This window comes from Bison bison, unplaced genomic scaffold, assembly GCF_000754665.1.
Source record: "Bison bison bison isolate TAMUID 2011002044 unplaced genomic scaffold, Bison_UMD1.0 scf7180017864149, whole genome shotgun sequence".
Lineage (NCBI taxonomy): Eukaryota > Metazoa > Chordata > Mammalia > Artiodactyla > Bovidae > Bison > Bison bison.
Window position 1 is genome coordinate 3,468,237 of NW_011494721.1, and position 24,329 is coordinate 3,492,565.

A 24,329-nucleotide genomic window follows, 5' to 3' on the forward strand; every position below is an offset into this window, starting at 1 on the left:
ATGAGTTTGAGTAAACTCCGGGAGTTGGTGATGGACAGGGAGGCCTGGTGTGCTGCAGTCCATGGGGTCTCAGAGCGTCGGACACGACTGAGTTACTGAACTGAACTGAACTGAGTTCCCTGGGCAGAACGTGGGTCTCATGCCACCTTGTTTTATGGTCTGGGGGCATGTCTCATGCTTTTGTTGAATGGTTTTTTTGCTAAGCATGTTTGCTTGGTTTTGTGGTTAAGCAAATCCACTTTCTTGAGTAATCATTAACTTTCAGGGGTCTCCTATATATTTTCTGTTTAAAATACCCTAGTGGTATTAACTATTTAATCACTTACTTCGTCCCTTCTCTCTGTCCTTATCATTAGCAGTTAATAAATTTTTAACTAATGTTGTTATTAACATAAATATTACAATAGATTTAAATTTATTAATCCAAATAACTACTGTATCTTCTTAAGAATATCCAGACTACAACACTAGGCTAAATTATTATTATGTATAGGTCATGTGTGAGGCATATTCCTTAAGGGCTAAGTTGCTTTTATTGTAACCACATTAATTTTAACAAAGAAAATTTTCCTAATGGATATTGTGTAATTCTTCCCTGGATGTTAAAGGACACATTAATGAAAGCATTACACAATTTTTTTTTTTTTTTGTCTAAAGGCTTATATTTTGTCACTAGTTACAGGCACTTACATACCGGAGGTTATAGGCTCCCCACCCCGACAGCTGTTGGTCTGACTTAGTCTGTGACCTCTTAGTTTTGTTGTAAAGCTGCTTGCTTCCTGCCTTAGCTCTCAGAAATCTGCTGCTTTTGATTTGTCTCTCATCTTAAAAGATGAAGAAATAATTCTTCCAGAATTTAGGGCACATTATAAGTCCATAGGTTCTAAAGAATGAAATACAATCTTTTCTGTGGAATAAATATCAAAGAAGTATTTCATGACAGCCTTTTTTCTGGATGTTCAGAATATTTGGGTTGTGGTTTTATTTTCCCTTTGCTTCCCATCTCTTGAGTCCCTTAATTTGTGTTCTGCAAAATCCAAGTTACTGACAGCCTGATTTCTTGCATGTTGTATTTAACTGCATTATTTTCTCAAAAGAAAATAAGTAAAAGTGTAAAATTAGGTAGATGGTTATGATGCTGACATAAAACAAAATTAGTCACATTAATCACTATACCATTGCCATCAACACACAAACATGTTGCAATATCTACCACAAAAAAAGCAAAAACAATCAAAAACCCTCCTGTTCGCTCTTATTCTCATATCCCCAGATTCAGTTCCCCTTAAGAGTAAAGTTCTTAAAAAAGATGAGTCGAGTTGCAATGTCTAATCATTTTCCTCTCATTGTTTTTTGGCTTTCCACTAAGATTTTAGTTTCTATGTTTTCATCAAAACATCAGGTATCTTTGTCACTCACCAATAACTTCCATAATTCTAAACCCACAAACCTATATATACAGTTTCATATAGTTTCCCTTATACGTATCCTATATTTGATGCAGGTATCTACACCCTCCTTGTAATTCTTTCTTCATTGGTCTTGGGAGATATCTTGTTCTCCTAGTTGTCAGTCTGACTCACTGGCTACTCATTCCCTCTGATGGTTACTCTTTTCCTCCAAATCTCTGAAGAGTTCAGATATCTGCCTCCATAAATGATATAATTCTGTGGCTCTAAATATCATTTTCATGTTATTATATACAAAGTTTAGATATCTAACTTCTACCGCTCCCCTGAATCCCAGACTTCAGTTTCAGAATAGCTTGTCTACAGAATAGGCACCTTAAATTTAAAATGTTTAAATCAGCAGTTTTGATCACACAATCTCAACCACTATCCTACGCAGTCATCCCTATCTCACAAAACAGCAGCTCTGTTCTTCTAGTGACTCAGATCAAAAACCTTGGTTCATCCTCTATTCCACTTGTTATCTCATATGCACATCCAGTCAGCAAATCCTACCAGATCTTTCAAAATACGTCCTGACAGTCCTTCCCAGTAATACTTAATTCAAGACATCACCTGGATTGTTAAATTAGGAGTCTCCTAGCTCCTCTTCCTGCTTCACCCTTATTTACCTACGAGTCAGAGAGATGATTATAAAGTTTGAGTCAAATTATGCCACTCAGTTGCCCCAAATGTCCCATGGCTTATCATTTCATTCAGAGTAGATTCCAGAAAATCAATCTAAGCACCAAATCTTATATATCTTGACCCTCTATACTTCTCAGACTTTGCCTTTCACCACTTACCTTCACATACACTTGCTTTCCGGCTTTCCGTATGTTAGCTTGTGTCTGTGTTCAGTTATTCAGCCATGTCTCTTTGTGACCCCATGGACTGTAGCCCACCAGGCTCCTTTGTCTGTGGAATTTTCTAGGCAAGAATATGGAGTGGGTTGCCATTTCCTATTCCAGGGGATCTTCCCAACCCAGAGACTGAAGCTGTGTCTCTGGAATCTCCTTCAGTGGGCCAGCAGATTCATTACTGTACCGCCTGGGAACTGCAACATCCTAAATATTTCAGTCTTAGGGCATGTCCTTGCTGCTTTTTCTCTGGAGAAAACTTATTCCCAAGATACTGACATCACATTTTTCTCCTGGAAATCCACATGATTAACTCTGTCATTTCACTCTAATATAACTTTTGAGAGACTTTTCATGGCAATCCTACAAATATCGTCACATTCCACTCACTTCAGGCTCTAGGTCCCTAATTATGCTTAGTATTTTTTCAGAACTCTGGTCAATATAAAATTTTATTATATATTTGTTAGTTGTCTTTTTCCTTCTATTAAATTGTTTGGCCCCTGAAGGTAGAAACTTTCTCTGGGATTTTTTTTTCCCCTCCAATGTTTTGCTTTTCCTTTCTTTCTTTCCTTGGGTATATTTTGATGACTACTGTATTCATATCACCTAAGTAATACTTGGTTCATATAAGCTTTCAAATATGTTAATATTTGTTGAATGACTAAGTGGAAGAATGAATAAACCAATCAACATAATGACCTATCTAAACAAACAATATTAACTTGTGATTAGTAGGTCTATAAAAGATGCAAACTTTTATTATAAGGAGTTTCATAAAATGTGTAATTTTTCCTATTTCCATAAATACCAAACCAGAAAAAGCATGTTTGGGATTATGGCTTTTAAGAAAAATATGTAATTCTAACACTTTTGATATAATTGTGTTATTGTTTTATAATGGTTTATCAGATAATATATAACTTATAACTACTATTTTATTTTATTTATTTTTTTTTTATGTTTCAATGTCATTCTCCCAAATCTTCCCACCCTCTCCCTCTCCCACAGAGTCCATAAGACTGTTCTATACATCAGTGTCTCTTTTGCTGTCTTGTACACAGGGTTATTGTTACCATCTTTCTAAATTCCATATATATGCGTTAGTATACTGTATTTATGTTTTTCCTTCTGGCTTACTTCACTCTGTATAATAGGCTCCAGTTTCATCCACCTCATTAGAACTGATTCAAATGTATTCTTTTTAATGGCTGAGTAATACTCCATTGTGTATATGTACCACTGCTTTCTTATCCATTCATCTGCTGATGGACATCTAGGTTGCTTCCATGTCCTGGCTATTATAAACAGTGCTGCGATGAACATTGGGGTACACGTGTCTCTTTCCCTTCTGGTTTCCTCAGTGTGTATGCCCAGCAGTGGGGTTGCTGGATCATAAGGCAGTTCTATTTCCAGTTTTTTAAGGAATCTCCACACTGTTCTCCATAGTGGCTGTACTAGTTTGCATTCCCACCAACAGTGTAAGAGGGTTCCCTTTTCTCCACACCCTCTCCAGCATTTATTATTTGTAGACTTTTGGATCGCAGCCATTCTGACTGGTGTGAAATGGTACCTCATAGTGGTTTTGATTTGCATTTCTCTGATAATGAGTGATGTTGAGCATCTTTTATAACTACTTTTTTATAGTAGTTATATACTTTTATAACTACTATTTTAAAATCTAGTCATAAGACAGATATTATTATGTATCAATTCATAAAGAATAATACATCAAAAGTAATTAAATTTAATTTGCATAAGATAAAGATTCAATTGCTTTTACATAACAGAGGTCTGTGGAAAATTTAATATTAACATTTCATGTATAAAAAAATTTACAGACTATCCCATCAGGTTAATAGTATTTATCATGCTAATGTGAAAGTGTCCAGCAGAGATATTAACATGCAGAAAATTTAAGAGAGTGGAGTTATGCTTGTTAACTCTGATCTTGAGTGTTATTGACTTGGGAGAAAAACTGTAGCAAGAATAATTTCTTGGAACTTATCAATCTAACCAAACACATTTTAATATTTTCTGATTTTGGAACAATCAGAAAAATATAGTATTTTAAACAACAAAATATTTAAAGCCACATTTTGTTTTTTTTTGAAGTTGTTATTTTCTATCTGACACATCCTTTGAAGTACTGTATTTATATGTACATTCTTGAAAATATGACTTTGATTTTTAAAAAATGATTAACTCTAATTTCAGATTGAATTTAGGATTTACAGGCAGATTGAATGTTATAATTTTTCCAAATACACAAAAATTTTGGGCAAACTCAGAGAACAAATCACATTAATCTAAGTAAATTGATCCTATAATATAGATATGATTTTCCATGTTTTAATGAGCTCCCTTAATACCACAGTACTTCAAAACCCTTAGTCAAACATTTTTGTAGATGTAGTAGCTCTTTGGGGAATCTGGTTTCTCCTTTTCATTCCACTGTCACTGATGGTAAAATATGACTGCACTCTGAAACGGTTTGCAAATCATCTTATGTACATTTTAAGTTGTCATGTAACATAATTCTTCCTTTTCAAATAGGTTACACTAACGCAAAAATGGGCTTCCCTTGTGGCTCAGCTGGTAAAGAATTTGCCTGCAATGTGGCAGACCTGGGTTCGATCCCTGGGTAGGGAAGATCACCTGGAGAAGGGAAAGGCTACCCACTCCAGTATTCTGGCCTGGAGAATTACATGGAATGCATAGTCCATGTGTTACAAAGAGGCAGACACGGTTGAGCGACCTTCACCTAATGCATATATATGTATATATATTTCACCTACATATATATTTGTTAAACTAAGGTATTTTTAGGAATATTGCAGGCAACATTTATTGTTTTATTTCCAACTAATTCCTCAACTAATTCCTAAGGCGGAGAAAAGTATTTGAAGTGATACAACATTGATGCATTCATGATAACAATAAAATAAATCCCAGAGGATCTGAACCCTGACCTCTTTGTAAAGTCATCAAAATGTTTCAGTTAAGTTAATTACAATAAGGCACCACAAATAATTATAGAATTGGAGGGCAAGGACTTTTTGTCTCACTCTTGAAGCCACATAAACTATTATCTGTCAAAAAATCTAATTACAAGCCTGACAATAATTGGATTAGATGGCCAGATGAGTCTTTCACAAACTTAAACTTGTCTGTGTATGTCATGATATTTAATTTTAGTTTATTCTCTGTCCTTACCTCTGTAACATTATCCAGGCAAGTATCAGCATGCTAACATGTTAAAATTATAAGTTTGTAACCAAATGCATTTTGTAAGCATATTTAATGACTGCTTTCAATAATTCATGGTGAAGGCAGCCTGGTGAATGGATAATAGAAGGAAATGAAAGTTAATAGTCTTGAGTCATAGTTAATCTTTGTTCTGTCACCTCTTAGCTCCAATTCACTATTCTTCTATGGACCACACTCTTCTCATCAGAAATGTTAGATAGTGTCATCATTTCAGCAAATTTTCAGTCTAATAATACCATACATATATTTCATACCTTGTCAGTTTAATCATACTGTTCACTTTAAAACTATCTTCAACTGCTACCATTTTAGTATATTTAAGAAATTGCTTCTTAAGAGGTATATTGTAATTAAGTCCTAGAATATATATTTCAGGTTGAAAAATATAATAAAAATAAACTCAAGTGTAATTTTAAAATTAATTTCTTGGTAACAGGATATGAACTCAATCAAATGAGAACAGATGCACGCTACATCCCTATACAGAGAATTAGAATAAAGGAACACCAGTTCTCCACTAACATTTTCTTTTTAACTTTTCTTCAGTTTTCTATTACCTTTTAAAAATATAAAATGATTCCAGGAGATGAAAAAGAACATACAAAGAAAACAGATTTGTTTGAAAATTAACTGGAATTGAAGTGTTGTTTCAATTACTTTATTTCTTGTGTCATATATACATAAACACAAGAGAAATACACCTATTAAAAACTAAATATTATTAAATAAACTTTATATAAATATTAGAAAATAAGCATATTCCTACTAGTATAATGAAGTTATGGAAGTACATGTGTAATACCCATCTTATATATATCTGGAATATAGCTATAAAGTTCATTATTTTAGAAATCTGGCAAATCTGTAAATTTCTGATGGTTGTAATTACAATTTAGTACATAGAAGCAAGCCTATTTTAAATGCCGACAATTATTCAAAATAATCTTGTGCACTAAGAAATTATGACTCAGCATTCATTTAATTGCACCTACTTTCCAGGACAAATGTCATGAACTGTTCATATTTATTTTATACAGATCAGTAAACTAGGGGACTGAAAGTTTAGTAATATAGTTTCAGTCCTATGTAAAAAAGTTGTTCCTCACACTCCAAGGGAATAAATAGTAAATAAATAAGACACTTGAGGATAACAGCAGGTATACTGCTGTGAGATTACTAAAAATACTTTGCTAAGTAACATTTTGGTTTCATGACATCAAAATAGGACAAAAAGTATTTGTGTCATACCATTTATTTCTGGCCAAAAAAAAAAAAAAGTATTAGGGAACATTAACCAATTTAGAGGATCCTGAATAAATGAATTCTCACCAAAGAGACAGAAGAAAGTTAATTGCCTCAATTTTGTAGTTTACCTTTATTTGTTTGAAAACTTGACTAATGCTGAGCCAGGAAGTTAAACAATTGCACATTTGGAGGAAGAAGCCAAGTTTAAACTTAGATAAGAATAGATTGAAGTAGTTTATGCTTGGTAGGGGAAAAACAGAATTTTTTAATGAAATAGAGGAATGCAGTTTCCTGTCAATGATAAGGTTTATTTCAACATGTCAGTAAGGGAGGTATATTTATAGCCTCATTTTTTCAGATAGGAAAACACAGTAAGGGATGCTAAGTCACTTGGCTGAGATTATACACAAAGGATCCCTAGTAAGATTAACACTGGACACATCAGGGCTATCACTTATGATGGGGAAGGCTATGTAACTGCACTGTGAATAGCTCAACTGGAGGCGGTGCCCTGAAGGAATTCTGAAAATAGCACCCAGAGAGAACACAGTAAACAAATGATGCTCTGCAGCAGCAGGAGGCAATTGGAGGGGTCCAGGAATAACCATCCTCTGTCTGACGTTATACTAATTGTATTTTGGCTTATTTTCCTCCTTTAGCTGTTCTGGTCTGTTTGACAAATCAAGTTTGATTTCACCAATTTCCTGTATCACTGAGGTAGTGCTGAAGATACATCATTAAGTGCTGGTTAATCTAATCTATTGGTCATCAAGGTATTGACTAGCTGAATAACTGATGGATATATATATGTTATATTGATATTTTAATATCTCCTATTATAGGATACTGGGTGTGATGCACATGCCTGCTATTTGGATCTAGATTTAAATTCATTTTAGAGATGGGATTGAGGGAAAAGCAAAAGCAGGCAAAATGCATATAGGTAGTTAATTCCAATTAGCTAAGGCTTAAGTTATATTGTATATATTTTATAAGGAATTTCAAACCATGCAACTAAAGATACCAAATTCAAATACTATTTAGTGCTTTCACAGGATAACGTTTTCTTTATTTTTGCAAAGAAATGAAATTTTAAAAGTTGTTTTTTTAACTTATATCTTGGAAATTGACAAGTGTTTTTAAAGTAACTGGAAAAATGAATTTCATGGAACTGAATGAAGTACATAAAGGTTAAGATTCTCTTAAAATACAAATCGGGTTGGGCTTTCATTGTCACCCATGATGGAATAATTGAAACTGGATTAACTGTCCCACCATAAACAAGTATATACTGGGCCAAAAGCAAAAAACAAAACAATAAAATGACGAGTTTCAGGAACTGGATAACAGGCAACACAAGTCTATGTTATTTGAGAGAAGAGGTACTTCAAGGTGAGGCCATGTTTACTGTGGTTACTCACATGAAGATAACTGGCTATCGAAGATGCAGGGAGCTTGAACCTAAGCAGAGTACAGTAGCTTCACTGAGGCTAAAAAACAGAAATAAGAATTCTGGGGTATTGAAGTAGCTAGAATCTGTGGGACAGGTCTCCCTGCACGTCTTTGGCTGAGGCCTGGGCTGAATATATTCAGAGCAAGTACATGAGAGACTGGGAAAAGAGAGAAGAGACTGCATGGCTGAAAGCAGAAGAGATGGGACAGCTGGAGAGTGAATAACTAGTATAATGTTGTCAACACTTTGCTTTCATCTCATTAATATGCAGGCCAGCTGAGTGGAAGGCCATAACTTCAGATTAAGGAGACCCAGTCTATCTCTACCATGGTGTATGTGTGTGCTCAGTCATGTCCGGCTCTTTGCAACCCCATGGACTGTAGTCTGCCAGGCTCCTCTGTCCATGGGATTCTCCAGGCAACAAGACTGGAATGGGTTGCCGTTTCTTATTCCAAGGGATCTTCCTGATCCAGAAGATTGAACCTGCGTATCTCGCATCTCCTGCATTGGCAGGCGTATTCTTTACCACTGCACCAATGGGAAGCACTAACTCCACTCTAATAGACACAAAACAAGTAACTGTAACATCTTCAGTGAAAAAAGACATTAGTTTAAGTTCTGCCAACTTAAAGAGTCTATAAAATATTTTGGACCTTTCATGGATTCACTCAAAATATAAAACCAAGTCTACACATACTTCAGACAAATTGAAGTATATACACATCTCTTAATTGAACTGTCTGGTAAAATTAAAAACAAACAACCATCATTCAGTGGAAATATATATTCTTCAGAGAAGACTAAAATAATATAGAATTTCTGCTGCATCATCCACAAAGTCTAGTACAAATGTGAAAATTTCTAGACATGCAAAGAAATAGGAAAACAGTACATGAACCCATCAACTAGATATTGAATGAGCAACTTAAAGCAGCTATTTTAAATATGTTCAGGAACTTAAAGAATAATAACTAAATAGAAAACAGGGAGGAACTCAGCAAAATAATGAAACTACTGAAAAAAATTCAATCTGAAAACTAAAATAAGTGAAATAAAAAATTCATTGGTTACCTTCAATCACAGATTGGAGATGATACAAAAAGAGTCATTGAGCTTGTAAAGAAAATTTTAAAATGTATCTAATTTGCAAATCTGAAGAAAAGGCAACAGAAGCTTAGTGACCTGCGGGACAAAATTTAATAATCTAGTGCATGTATAATCGGAGTTCTAGAAGGAGATGAGAGTGAGACTGGGGCAGAAATAATATATGATGGAATACTGATACAAAGTTTCTCAAATGTGATATTAAAAATTACTAAGCTTAGCAAACATCAGACAAAAACAAAACAAGACAAAATCCCTAGACAAAGAAATAATTCTTGGAAATACCATGGATAAACAATTGAAACCAAAGATAAAGAGGAAATTTTGAAATCAACCAGAGAAAAAAATTTTTTACATTGTATAGAGAGGGCAATCATACAAATAAAGGTCCACTTTACATCAGAACTGTAGAGACAAGAAGATAATGGGACATATCTTTAAACTGATGGAAAAAAAAAGAAAAAAAAAAGATTAAACCAGAAATCTATCTTTAAAAAAAAATTCATTCAATCAAAGGAAAATAAAGGTATCTTCAGATTAAAAAAAAAAATGTTGAGAGAATTTGTAACTATTCAAACTGCCAATGAGAAATTCTAAAGGATGTTTTTTAGCACAAAGGAAAAAAATTCCAGATGACAATTAGAATCCATAGGAAGGGTCAAGAACACTGGAAATGATATATGCCCACAGAAATTTCCAGGCAAGAATCCTGGAGTGGACTGCCATTTCATTCTCCAAATCTCCTCAACCCAGTGATGGAATACAGGTCTTCTAAATTGCAGGTAGATTCTTTACCATCTGAGCCACCAGGGAAACCCCACTAAACACACAAGTAAACATAAAAGACTATGCTTTTTATTTTATGAATTTACATGAATATAACTTGTAAGAAACAAATACAATTTTAAGAGATATTTTATATTATATATTCCATAAACATAGGACAATATAAAAAATGAGGAGAATACATGAAACTTTATTGCTAATTTCTTACAGTTGTGAAGTAGTTAAGAGTGAAATGGAAAATAGGAAGCATGAATTGTTTAGAAAGTGGGAAATGTCAGCAAAGTAGGTCAGTATTAACTCTAAGTAGATAGTTATAAGTGAAACAATTTTAGTGTTAAAACAAACACTGGGGAAAAAATTAAAGACAAACTAAACATCCATAAAAAATACAACAGCATAAACATTAAAGAGGAAAGAGTTGCAAAGGAGCAATAAGAAGGATGGATTAAAAATAGCAAGATGGTAGATTTAAACAAAACACATTGATAATTATACTAAATGCCAATTGGGTTAATCATGCTAAATCTAAGAAAGGTTTCTTTTTTTTTTTTTAATTAGATGAGTTAGAGTAAAAGGATGGAACAAAATATATTGTGCAAACATAGCATGAGAAACTTGATGTATCTATCTTAATATTAGGCAAAGTCAATTTCAGGACAGAGACATTTCAAAATGATAAAAGTCAACTAATCAGGAATACATAATCCTAAATGTGCACGGAGTTAATAGTATAAATTTAAAATAGTAAAAGAAAAATTAGTAGAATTAAGTGGAGAAATAAACAGAATCACAATTATAGTGAAAGATGTTAGTACCCTTCTCTCAGTATTTAAAATAAGTAGACAAAAACATTAGAAGACCTGAGAAACCACGAATTAATTAATTTACTAATTAATTAATCATACCAAGTAATAACAGGCATTCTTTTCAAGAGCACATAAAATAATCACCCATATGAATCATATCTGGGTCATAAAATAATTCTCAATATATTTCAAAACGGAAAATCTTGAGTAGAGTCTCTAACTAGAACTGAATTAAATTAGAAATCCACAACAAACTATCTAGAAATCATACAAATAGCTGAAAGTTAAATAAAAGACTACTAAACAACCCATTGGGAAAATAAAATACCACAAAGAAAAGTTCAAAATTATTTTGAACTTAGTCCTAATAAGAAATAGAACATATACTAAACATTCTTTAAGGAGAAAAAGGCATTAAAACATTTTATGAACCATGTACTTGAAAATTCACTTTCCTGAATGATAATTACAACTCTTATTTCTACTTTTTACTTTCTTTGTATGTGATTTTGGGGTTATATGGGAGTAAAAATCTGCAGTTTCCCAATCTAGGCATTACTGACATTTGGAATGCATAATTTGTTGCTGGGGGACTATCCTGAGCATTGTAAGAAGTTTAGCAGCATCCCTGGCCTCTATATAGCTAGTAGCCCACCCCAGTTCCAGAAGTGATACTCAAAAATAACTCCATTTCACATCAGTCAGAATGGCTGCGATCCAAAAGTCTACAAATAATAAATGCTGAAGAGGGTGTGGAGAAAATGGAACCCTCTTACACTGTTGGTGGGAATGCAAACTAGTACAGCCACTATGGAGAACAGTGTGGAGATTCCTTAAAAAACTGGAAATAGAACTGCCTTATGATCCAGCAATCCCACTGCTGGGCATACACACTGAGGAAACCAGAAGGGAAAGAGACACGTGTACCCCAATGTTCATCTCAGCACTGTTTATAATAGTCAGGACATGGAAGCAACCTAGATGTCCATCAGCAGATGAATGGATAAGAAAGCAGTGGTACATATACACAATGGAGTATTACTCAGCCATTAAAAAGAATACATTTGAATCAGTTCTAATGAGGTGGATGAAACCGGAGCCTATTATACAGAGTGAAGTAAGCCAGAAGGAAAAACACCAATATAGTATACTAACGCATATATATGGAATTTAGAAAGATGGTAACAATAACCCTGTGTACGAGACAGCAAAAGAGACACTGATGTGTAGAACAGTCTTATGGACTCTGTGGGAGAGGGAGAGGGTGGGAAGATTTGGGAGAATGGCATTGAAACAAGTAAAATATGTATGAAACGAGATGCCGGTCCAGGATCAATGCACGATACTGGATGCTTGGGGCTAGAGCACTGGGATGACCCAGAGGGATGGTATGGGGAGGTAGGAGGGAGGAGGGTTCAGGATGGGGAACACATGTATACCTGTGGCAAATTCATTTTGATATTTGGCAAAACTAATACAATTACGTAAAGTTTAAAAATAAAATAAAATTAAAAAAAATAAAAAGTAACTCCAGATACTGTTAAATGTCCTTGGTATGGGGAGTGGAGGCAAACCAAGGGGGAGCATCTCCCTGGGAAGAGAACATCAAACATCATGTTTGTGGGCAAATGAATGTGAGTAGATTTCCCAACCTGACACTTAAACCAACTTTGTTACCATGGAGTTTATTTAGTCATTCTAAGCTTCTGTATTTATTACATAGGTATACTTTGAAAAAATATAGTGCACACCAGGAGATTAACATTATGTTTTCCATCAAGTCAAATCTCAATGCATATGACATATTATCATCTCTGTCCAATTGTGCAAGCATGGACTATAAAGAAACTCACTGGTTAAATTGGTATCTTGCTGAATGGTATCTATGACTGAACTACACTAAAAAGTTTACTTTAATCTTTATGGTTTTAATCTTGTTCATGTGAATTTACTATTACAATAAAATTTTTTCAATATTCATTTATTCCCTATTAAAATATGCTAATCATAGATGTAAATTAGGATTAAACAATCTTTTATTCCATTAATTATCAAATATTCTCTTCTTTGACCTGTTGCACTCATTTGCCATAGATACTTCACCTCGTTCTCAGTGTTCTCCATTGTGAAATAAGAAAATACATATTTCTTGATGATTTAAACATGTAAGATATAAGTCTTTTAAAAATTATAGGCATCAATATTTTGAAGAAATGTTGATGTTTCCCTTAAATTACCTTAATAGTTCCCCTAAATTATTTATAATCTCTAGAATTGTCAGACAGAATTAAAAACATATTCAAGTGATTTAATGTGGATTAAAGCCTTGAGGGAGAGAACAGAATGAAATATACATAATTCTAAAGCAGCTCTAGAAATAAGATGTTCCTTGTTAAGCAGAAATTTAGGCTGATGTTGAGAAGGTGTAATATATTGTACAGCTACAGATAATAGCTTACATATCTTAAAAAAAAGTTTAACTTGTTCTTACTGAATCTAAATATTTGTAAAGTGGGACATATACCAATGTCAGTACTTCAATAAGTATTCAATAAAACCATAACTTCTCTATCAAGAAGTTAGTTCTTAGTCTAGTTTAGGAGGCTCAGAATAAAATGAAAGATAGCATTTAGATATATGACTGTCAATGGTTTCTCTGGGAGTGTAAAACAGGTCTGAAGCAATTACAACTCTTAGAATTAAAGTTACTCTGTATGAAACATGTAATTGGTCAAAACAACAGAATAGTAGGACTTGTGTCATTAAAAAGGAGAGAGGTAAATTTTCTAAACAGGGCACACAGCAAGAACAGGTTCTAAGGTATAGTTAAACTTGAAATCTTTGATATTCATGTGATAATTCCTCTACCAAAGAAACAGGTACTGAGGAGAATGGGTTGTAGCAAGGTTAGAGAAGCATCTTAATGCCAGATGGAAGAGTTTTAGCCTTATATACAGTGAATAAGTGTCTAAACATTTTGAGAGGAGTTATAAAATACAGATACTTTGTAGAAAGATACCTACAATAACATGAAGCATCAACACAATAAATTCCAAGGTTCGATGCACGATACTGGACGCTTGGGGCTGGTGCACTGGGACGACCCAGAGGGATGGTATGGGGAGGAAGGAGGGAGGAGGGTTCAGGATGGGGAACACATGCATACCTGTGGTGGATTCATTTTGATATATGGCAAAACCAATACAATATTGTAAAGTTAAAAAATAACATAAAAAACAAACCAAATGGAGGACGGAAAATAAAACCAGAAAGAAAATCATTCCCCAAATTCTTTTTGATTATAAAGATAGGATGACAAATTGGATTAACGCATCAATCAGTTTGTGAGTTTCTGTAAGCATTTTTCAAAAAAAGAGATGCCCCAATTTTTATTTTTTTGGTTATTCGCACTGATACAAACTTTCGGTGTAGAAAATTCAATTTGAGGTTACATATTATTATAAAATCCTTATTTTTTATACACATGAAGTATTAAAAAATAGAAAATATATTGATATTAAAAGAGCATTTTTTCTCTGACTATTGAAGAGATAATATCACAATATTTATAACATATGAGGGAAAATATGTTCTTTTGTAGCATCTCTTATTATGTAATGTCACCCTTGTGACTACTCAAGTGGAAAGCAGTTTAGCTAAACAAGATGAGCCTTGCAGCTCTTGTTCAACCAAGGTTACCTAAAACCTCTGAACAAACATATTAGGGAATAAAAAACGTTGATAAAATGTCAAATTCTGTATTTTGAGTAATGTGAGGACCAACCTTAATACCATCCTGCCCTTTGATTTTCCTGTGATGGTATGTCTTTCTTTGTGTATCAGGTAACAGTGTACCACTGCTTAAGAGCATGAGCAAAAGAGAGATATTCCTGCTCCTTCTTAAACATGTGAACACTGTGAACTTTTAGGCTGAAAAGCACTTGACAAGGTGGACATCTTGTTCGCAAGGTGGACATCTAGTTCCATACAAACTTTGGGGAACGTTGTTAAAGTACTTTATGCTGCTTTGGAAATGAAATCAGAAAATATTTTTCATAAAAGTCCTTTGATTATTTCTTTTAAGCACTCTGATGCAAGGAAATGAAATGTACTAAATAATGAAAAACAAAACCAGCTTAAGGTGTGAAGAGAATAAATAATCAAAATGTTTCTGTACCTTGAATGAAGTCTACACTGGGGAACATGCAAAGCTAAGGAAAACAAAACAAACAAGAACAATTACAAAAATTGGCACTTACCCATATTTTGCAAAATTTGCCCAACGTTTCATAATGGATCTACTAAAAATTTCCTCAGCTTTTGTGTAATTAACTCTTCTTTCCAGTGGCAAACCAAAAACAAATTCGATCTCATAACCATGCATCACTCCCATCCATTCTGGCCAAGGGAGTTTGGAGGATCGGTGCTCGAAGTAGTAGAAAAAGGCATTGTTTCCCATATCTGAGAACTTTTTGGTGAACTCCAAAGCAGGACATATAATATTATAATCCCCAACAACATCATCCAAGGCCTCACGGTACTTTTCAGCTCTCTGATCATCTAACCAGTCCATGTAGTGGAAAAGGATCGATTCCTTTCCAAACTCACTCACTCCTGGAAAAAATATTTTTAAACCTTCTTGAAATTCTTTTCTGGTTATAATACTATTGTTATCTTTGCTGAAGCCAGGAGCACCATATACTAAAAATGCTGTCCCTTCATCTTTATTAACACCCACCAAGATCTGGGTTTTTTTGAACTGTCCAAGTTGGAGTAGTGTGTCTGGCATGTCAGTGAGAAAATCACCATCCACAGTGGGACCAAAATTTACTGATAAGAGTGTACCATAGGGGACAACAAACACTTCATGACGAAGAATCTCCTGGGGATCTTTATTTCGAAGGCATTTGATTATCTCAGTGTCATTTTCTCTAGAGCAACCAATAAATTTAGCTAAAGTCAATGTTCTGTTCCTAGCTTCATAACGAGATGTCACTGCCCAAGGAGCATTAGAGGATCCACTTTGCAGAATAGCTCTGGTAAACAATGGGTGGCTTTCTGGAGAAAGTAAATGAAGGCTAACTGAAGCTGCTCCTGCACTTTCTCCAAAGAGAGTTACACTTTTAGGATTTCCACCAAAGGCTGCTATGTTTTTTTGGACCCACTGAAGAGCCAACTGTTGATCAAATAGACCAACATTCCCTGGTGCCTCAGGATTTCCTGGTAAAGCTAAGAATCCGAGGGCACCCACTCTATAGTTCATTGAAACCACAATAACTCTTTCAACCCGTGCCAGAAACTTGCCATCATAAACATGCAAAGATGATGTTCCAGTCTGAAAACTACCACCGTAGATCCATATCATTACAGTAGCATTTTTTGGTTTAGGTGTTGGAATCCACACATTTAGATATAAACAGTCTTCACTGAGGTCAGTGTTTGGGTTCCACATCTCTGAACCAAGGAAGCCTGGAAAACTTTGATCTGTGTTCTGATAACAAGAATTTGCATATTTTGTGGCATTCCAAATATCAGGCCACTTGGTCAAAGATTGTGGCTTTTTGAATCGTAGTCTACCAAGAGGTGGCTGTGCATACGGGATTCCAAGAAAGGCTGTTACTGTGCCACCAAGTACTGGCAAGTGCATCCCCCTGACTTTTCCATTCTTGGTGGTAATTATGATGTCTTCTTCAGTGTGTGACTTCTCAAAGAGTACCCAGAGCAGAAGGAACCACAAGACAAATCTGATGTATATGACTGTACTCCGGCTCTGCATATTGGTTTCTGCAAGAGAGGTAAGCAGGAAGTTTTAACAGCTTCATGCATCTAATGTTATATTTTATTGATGATAATTAACTAAAATTTAGCAGTTCTTATTAATCCTGTAAATTATGAAAACTAATTAATCTGTTACTGCTACAAACAATAGAAAATGGTTGGACATATTTCAGTTTTCAATTTAGGAAAGAAATGAGTGAAATGGAAATGGAAAAAGAAATGATTTCAATTTGAAGAGATTCATTTACAAACCTCTGTAAGAAAGAGAGATTTAGTATTTTAAGGAGAAAATTCATCCAAGGCATACGTGTGTGTGTATGTGTGTATATATATGTGTGTGTGTATATATATATATATATATATATATATATATATATACAATTTTACCAGGCATTAAGTGGCAGTCTATTAATGACAGATATAGTAGATTAAATTTCTACCTTGGTTAGAGGAAGAAATACAAGCTCACATATTCTCTGGAATATATATACAGTTCTAATCATGGCTGACTGGCTCTTGACAGAGCTGTGAAGTAGGTTAAGAAACTCTAAGGATCTTCAGACCTATTACTGTCTTTTTCTGTTTCCACAGTCCCATCTGGGGTCCTTTTTGCCTTAGTGGTTTTTTCCTCTGTACAAGCATAAGGATAATGTAAGGTCAGAAGAGAATTTGGACAAGCAATTCATAAAATGTTAAGTAACAAAAAAAATGCAGTAGCTGCCATTAATCCTACAAATTGTGAAAACAAACAAATCTTCTACCACTATAAAGGTCTACCAGAAATAGATAGAGAAGACTGGATATATACCAGTCCTTTGGAACTGAATAACCATGAAGGGTTTTTCTACCTAAATTATATTGTCAATGAAGAGACTGACTGATAATGTAATGTGTGGATGAAGAAATCAATTTAGAAGAAATTTTACACTCAGAGATGACTCAATACATGTCTTAATCTGTTAATTTATTAAAGCATATGCAACTAGGGAGGTTAAATGTGTTAGCATGGTCAGATTTGCTTATATTTTGGTAGTGGACAGTGAAATCAGAAGATTAAAATTAAGGAATTACTGGAAAAAGTGGGGGAAGCAAAAGTAATCTTTGATACCTACCAAATCATCACTATTTGACATTTCATGAAATAATATTTATTTAATAATATGAAAAGAACATTTGGGGAAATCAAACTTTTATTTAAAATTCATAATGCACAGTTGAGTTTCTTTTCAATAAAAAAATTTAAATCACATTCTGAAACTCTAAGTGACAAAGAATAGAAAAATGTAATGCAGATATCATCAGAAAGAACTAATATCTTTATACAACTGAGAAAAAAAATAAAATCTGATTAAAATTGTCAAATACAAACACTGATTCTCATCCATAAAACAATAGCAAAGTTCCATACATGTACAAAATGTTTTCTTCATTATGTTTTGAGAGTGTAATAATAAATCCAAACTATGTGTCCATGAAACTAATCCTGTGAGCACTGAGAATTTGTATTAGATTTTTTATTTTTTTTCTTAAATTTTAGATTGTCTTAGAAGGCAGTGATTTAGGCACTACCTATTAAGATAACTGTCTTAGATCTATGATCCTCACAGTTAATGAGCCTCATTCACCACTGCTCACAGGACAGCTAGTAACCAACAGGTATTTTTTGATCCCCCAAAATATATGAATAAACTAATCCACTGTATACACTACTTTGTTCAATGTACAGTACTTATAGATGTATATCCATTTCTACTGCTATCTCTGTCTCTTTGTCTATGATTATGGCTATGTCTATAAATATATTTATCTCTAATTCTACTTATATCTGCATGTTTATGCCTACATACACATATATATTTATACATAATGATTGCTATAATAGTAAGGCTTTAAAAAATTAAGCCATGAGATTTTTTATGCTCTCAATTTTGAAATAAATGACTCTGTTATTACCAATAAAATATTTTGAAGTATATAATATTTTAACACTATATATATTCTATTATGAAATTTAGATATTATAATCAAATTAAATATAATTTTTTATAAAAATAATAAATATAATGTCATGGTATATACTCTTGCCTGTAAAATACCATGGACAGAGGAGCCTGGTAGGCTACGGTCCATGGGGTCGCTGAGTCGGACACAACTGAGCGACTTCACTTTCACTTTTCACTTTCATGCATTGGAGAAAGAAACGGCAATCCACTCCAGTGTTCTTGCCTGGAGAATCCCAGGGATGGGGGAGCATGGTGGGCTCCATCTATGGGGTCGCACAGAGTCAGACACGACTGAAGCGACTTAGCAGCAGCAGCAGCAACAGCATGGTAATATAAAGATGCCTGTAAACTTGACACTTGAGGCTTCCCTGATGGCTCAGTGGTAAAGAATTTGCCTGCCAATTCAGGAGCCTTGATTCAATCCCTGGGTCAGGAATATCCCCTGTAGAAGGAAATGGCAACCTATTCCAATATTATCACCTGGGAAATCCCATGGACAGAGGAACCTGGGAGGCTACAGTCCATTGGGTCACAAAGAGTTGGACACAACTTAGTGACTAAATAGCAGCAGCAGTAGCAAATTTGACTCTAATAAAATTTTATATTTCAGAGAGTTAGGAGTTTTAGAGATACTGCTAACACATACTACAGTTTTATTTTTTCCCCCTTCTGATAAATCCTAAGACATTTCTTCTAAATTGGAGGTAGGCATTTGGCCTAGCTCAATCAATCTCTACTAAGTCTAATAAAGATTGTATTCTTTTTGTTTGGTTTTACATAAACCATATAACAGATCCTGATAATTTTTGGTTTCTGACAGTTTTCAAACTTTCATTCTATTGTTTATTAATTTTATTCCATAGCGAATATAAAATTACTACCAACATATTTTGTTTTTGTATGTAATTAATAAATGTAATAATATTCATTGCATGTATTATGAAAGGCTGCTATAACATCTAAAAGGTTGTAATAACATTCCATGTCACTTAATTGATTTATATAAGTACTTGCATGCTTTTATTTATATTTTGTGCTAAGTAGAACTTAATGTTATATAATATGATTTATATGAGTAATAATCTTTCTTTTTCAACAGTGATATCTATGAGTCATCACCTTGGTATTACTAATAAAAGTACTTACACCTTGTAATTGTAAATAATGTAATTAGTAACATTCAATCCTATAAGCTTGTGTTTGTAGCAAGAATGGTAATATAATTCTAATTCACCTTGGTGTTAACCTGTTGGAATAATTTTAAATACTATATTATTAAATCTACGTTTTAGCATGAACATATGCTTCTATTTGCATACTCATTATTAGTGTAGGCTAATATGTTTATATTTATTTGCATGCATGCTAAGTCACTTCAGTCATGTCCAACTCTTTGTGACCCTGTGAACTGTAGCCTGCCAGGCTCCTCAGTCCATGGGGTTCTCCAGACAAGAATACTACAGTGGGTTGCCATGCCGTCCTCCAGGGGATCTTCCCAACCCAGGGACTGAACTCTGGGTCTCCTGCATTGCAGGAGGATTTTTTACTGCTGAGCCACTGCAGTCCTTTATTTAAGTAAGAATAATTTTTTTTTCATAATCTAGTATTTTCTAGTCTAAATGCTGCACTGTAGTTTTACCATTAAGAGATGTTTATGTTTTTAATATACATTATCACATGATAAGCAATCAAAAAGTAGACAAAGGAGATTAAAAAATGTTATTGCTCTGTATCTCTAAGTGTTTATTAATAATTAAAGTATTCAACAAAATTTCATTTATTTCATCCTATAAATTCTGTTGCAAATTGACTACTGGTACATTAAACAATTTAAATTCTGAGAACACATAACATGTTTATCACAAAGAATGGGGTAAATTTTCATACCAAGGACAACTGAGTAAATGAATTTAGAAATACTCAGTTTAAATCAACTAATTTATTGTAATAATATTTAATACTTGATTAAAGGCATTAGTTTTGTTTGGAATTGCAAAAGAAAATTGATGGGAGTGAGGAGGGAGACAAACCTGGAAAATAATGAATACTATAGTGTTCCAAGTTTATCAAATGCTCCAGGATATCAAAATCTACTGGCAATTTGGGGAAATTATTCTCAACTTAAAAAAAAAAAAAAAACTTTCAAAATTAAAAATGTATTTTCTTTTTTTTGCATTTTTAATTCAATTTTGAAAGTAGTATCAAAATTCCTTGACTAGTTTTAAAAATATTCAATGGTATAAGATATGAGTATAATAAAATTATTGGTATAAAAAGCTGTTTATTTGCCATATATTTGTCATAATTGGATATCAACCAAATTTTCTAAATAATGGGGCAGTCAAGGACTTATTAAAGGATGGTCAAGCAAAACCTGTTAATAGTTTTCGCTGAATGTAGTTTTCTTGTCTTTTTAAGAAAGTTTTAGTAGAATGTATGCTTCTATATAAAAATAAAGACTGTTAAAATGGTAGGAAAAGAGCCATCTAGATAATATGATCTAGAACAAGGGCCACTAAAATGTAGATAGTCCAATTAAAACAACTGAGCCTTTATATCAAACCTAAAAAGCTTGTTTTGTTGTAGGCTAAGTGAAGCGGGGAATTGAGGAAGTCTGTTTATAAACTACAGCATTGTCTTCCAGGGATCCTTCAGATACCCAATAGACACTAAAAGGATGTATAGATAGAAGACACTATATTAGGTATGAAACACAGATCTATAACTCTCCTCAAGGAGGAAAACATTTTACAAACTTTTTATTGTGTGAATAATTTGAACATTTAATATTAGATATCTTGGGTCTTCTTGCAAAGTTCAATCTGTTCTTAGGTTGACATCTATTCATTTATAATTCTCCATTTGGAACCGTTCAGTTTTGATAAGAATGAGCAGATTTTGGCAAGAAAGCATTAAAATGAAGACATATAATTTAAGCATGCATTATTCATTGTTACCAAGAAATAAATCAAAGCATAAATTAAATCTGTAAATAAGATATCATTTGCTTATATTTGAAAAGCTGAAATATGGAGTAGATCCCTATATTTTCTTTTTTTAGCTTTCTTTTTTATTTTTTTAAATTCTGAAAATATGCTAACACATTTACAGGAGACTTGGAAATTACAGAACAATGTTATGTATAGTTCCACTATATATTACAAATTTTTGTTTCAAATAAATATATTAAGATTTTTAGTTGGAGTTTCACCAAATATTTTCTTATAATTAAAAAACTAAGGACAATAATATGTCTAGGAGAACAAAACAGAACTTTGCAAATTCAATTAGAAATTGAATTTGCATCCAAAAGACCACTCTATTTCAAACACAGAGAGAATTCCAAAGGTTGTCATTTAAAGTAAAAATAATTCTTTAAAACCTCATACTTATCCTTAATAACTACATAAGTGACATATAATTATATTTATCATAGCTATGAGATAGCTCATATTATGGAAGGCATTATACAGACTAGTAACAGTAACTCCTGAGTTTATTATTATTCAATATATTCATAAAAAGTTGGAAGAAATAACTTTATTTTCTTTTAAATTACAAACAGAAATCATAAATAGTGAAATAATTTTGTTCACATTTCAGTTCACTTTTAATCATTCATATTGTTTTATAAAAACTCAATGCTAAATCCTCTGGTGAAATAAGAATTGATATCAAAATAAAGGTAGATTTACAAAATTATAGGATGAGCAGAAAGTGTTCATTTGCTATTATTTCTATAATAATAAAAATAACAGCAAATGTAAAACACTTTTCTATAAATACACATATTAGAAAAATAATAAACAGGGCAAACTAGACAAAAGTTTGTAAATCAAATCAAGAAGTAGATCTTTCCTTTTATACAAAACAAACTTAGACCTTTCTTTTGCAAATTGATTTTGCTAAAGTTTCAAATGGCAAAATGCTAAGTGCTCTGTAAAACCAGACAATAAGAGAACTATTCATTTCAAACCATTTTAAAAAAAGAAAAAAATAGAGAGTAAGATTGGTCAATAAACACTTTTGTTTCTCTTTTAAGGAGACATTCACCAAACAGCATTTAAATGTAAAACACAGCATAAAATGTTTTCCCTTAGAGGGTGGATTAGGAACATACATTGCGGTGATCCCATTAAGTGCTATGGTCCTTTATACCAAGTTGAACAAATTCATTGTTTCCTTAGCAGTTAAGTGGACTCAGTCTGTTTCCTGAATAATCAGAAGGTTTGATGTATGTGGCTGCTCCCTTCATCTGTCCCATTTCCAATGACTGCCTCCCACAGAGCACCAACGGGGCACAACAAACACGTGAAGGGATCACATTCCTCTTACAGAATGAGCTTCAGGGTAACTTCCATCCCTACAGGAAGACGTAAATTCAGAGCAACTTACCCGACTCACTGCAACAAAGATGATAAAGTTTGCAAGGAGTGGAAATCATATAATACTTCAGGGAAATGCAGTATGCAGCTGCTGCTCCAGCCTGTAAATTGGACTGCACTGACATTACAATCAACAGTTACTGACAAAGCTCGCGAGAGTTGGCAGCGGCAACTTGATCTAGAAGCAGCCAATCTTTACTTTCTGACATCTGTTCAGAGGCTAATTGTATGAATGCTGTAGTGATTCATTTACAAAAGTATTACCGGAGTCGTGTTTTAAGATTGCAGACACTCATCTAGAGTGAAGAAAAAGAAAGCTACAGAGCAGATACTGAAATTGAACAGAAAATACACAGGGTTTTTTTTTTCTTTTTTAATCGTTTGTTTTCATTTTCTTTTTAAACACCTCCAGAACTTTTAAGGTTTTATTCTCCTTTATGGAATCTACATTTTTCTCATGCTGATTTTGATTTAAATATATATATGTTGCTTTAAAGAAATGTTGTTGAAATTGTTGTACCTTCAATCTGTGTCAAGCACTTAGCTGTGTTACTATTGTTTAGTCCCTCAGTTGCGTCCCACTCACTTTTGCCACCCCATGGACTGTAGGCTGCCAGGCCCCTCTGTCTATGGGATTCTCCAAGCAAGAGTTCTGGAGTTGGTTGCCATTTCCTTCTTCACATATAGTTATAAAGAAGTGTAAAAAATTAAATAGGAAACTATTCTGGTAAAACTATGAAAATCAAAAGACTAGTTTTATCAATGAATGAATGTGATATGTATGTCCTTCCAGCCCCTACACCCCAACATCCATGTAAATCATACAGATATCAGCTTTGATAATTTCCTAACTGGGGACCCTGCAGGCAGTCAAGTGTTGTAAGAAGCCACAAAATTTCTGCTTGAGACGAGGAAAATAAAATAGAATGAACATTCATCACTATACTTTATAGAAAAACACACTTGTCAGCTGAAACTGCGTGAACTCTCAAGGATGTATATGCATCTTTCAACCTTATCTTCCCTGACTTGGCTTTTCGGGCAAATGAAAAAACACATAAAAAATTTTTTTTTATGAACCTTTTAATGCCTGACTTCTCATTGCAGTTATAGTCTTTATCTCCGACAAACGATCACTTTCACTTTTAAGTCTCTCGCTTTGGGGCTTGTCATGGACTAACCAGTAGGCAT

The 24,329-nt window shown here is 33.6% G+C and overlaps 1 protein-coding gene across 1 annotated transcript in view; it reads right to left on the reverse strand.

Moving 5' to 3' along the window:
- Positions 1-23,260, reverse strand: part of BCHE (butyrylcholinesterase) — a 78,288-nt gene extending 55,028 nt beyond the window's left edge. Inside the window, exons 1-2 of the mRNA XM_010840926.1 lie at positions 23,149-23,260; positions 15,232-16,756 (exon numbers count right to left, since the gene is read on the reverse strand). Of these exons, the coding sequence (XP_010839228.1) occupies positions 15,232-16,756; positions 23,149-23,197 (1,574 nt within the window). The 5' untranslated portion in view covers positions 23,198-23,260. The remainder of the gene's footprint in view (positions 1-15,231; positions 16,757-23,148) is intronic.
- Between the last annotated feature and the right edge of the window lie 1,069 nt (positions 23,261-24,329).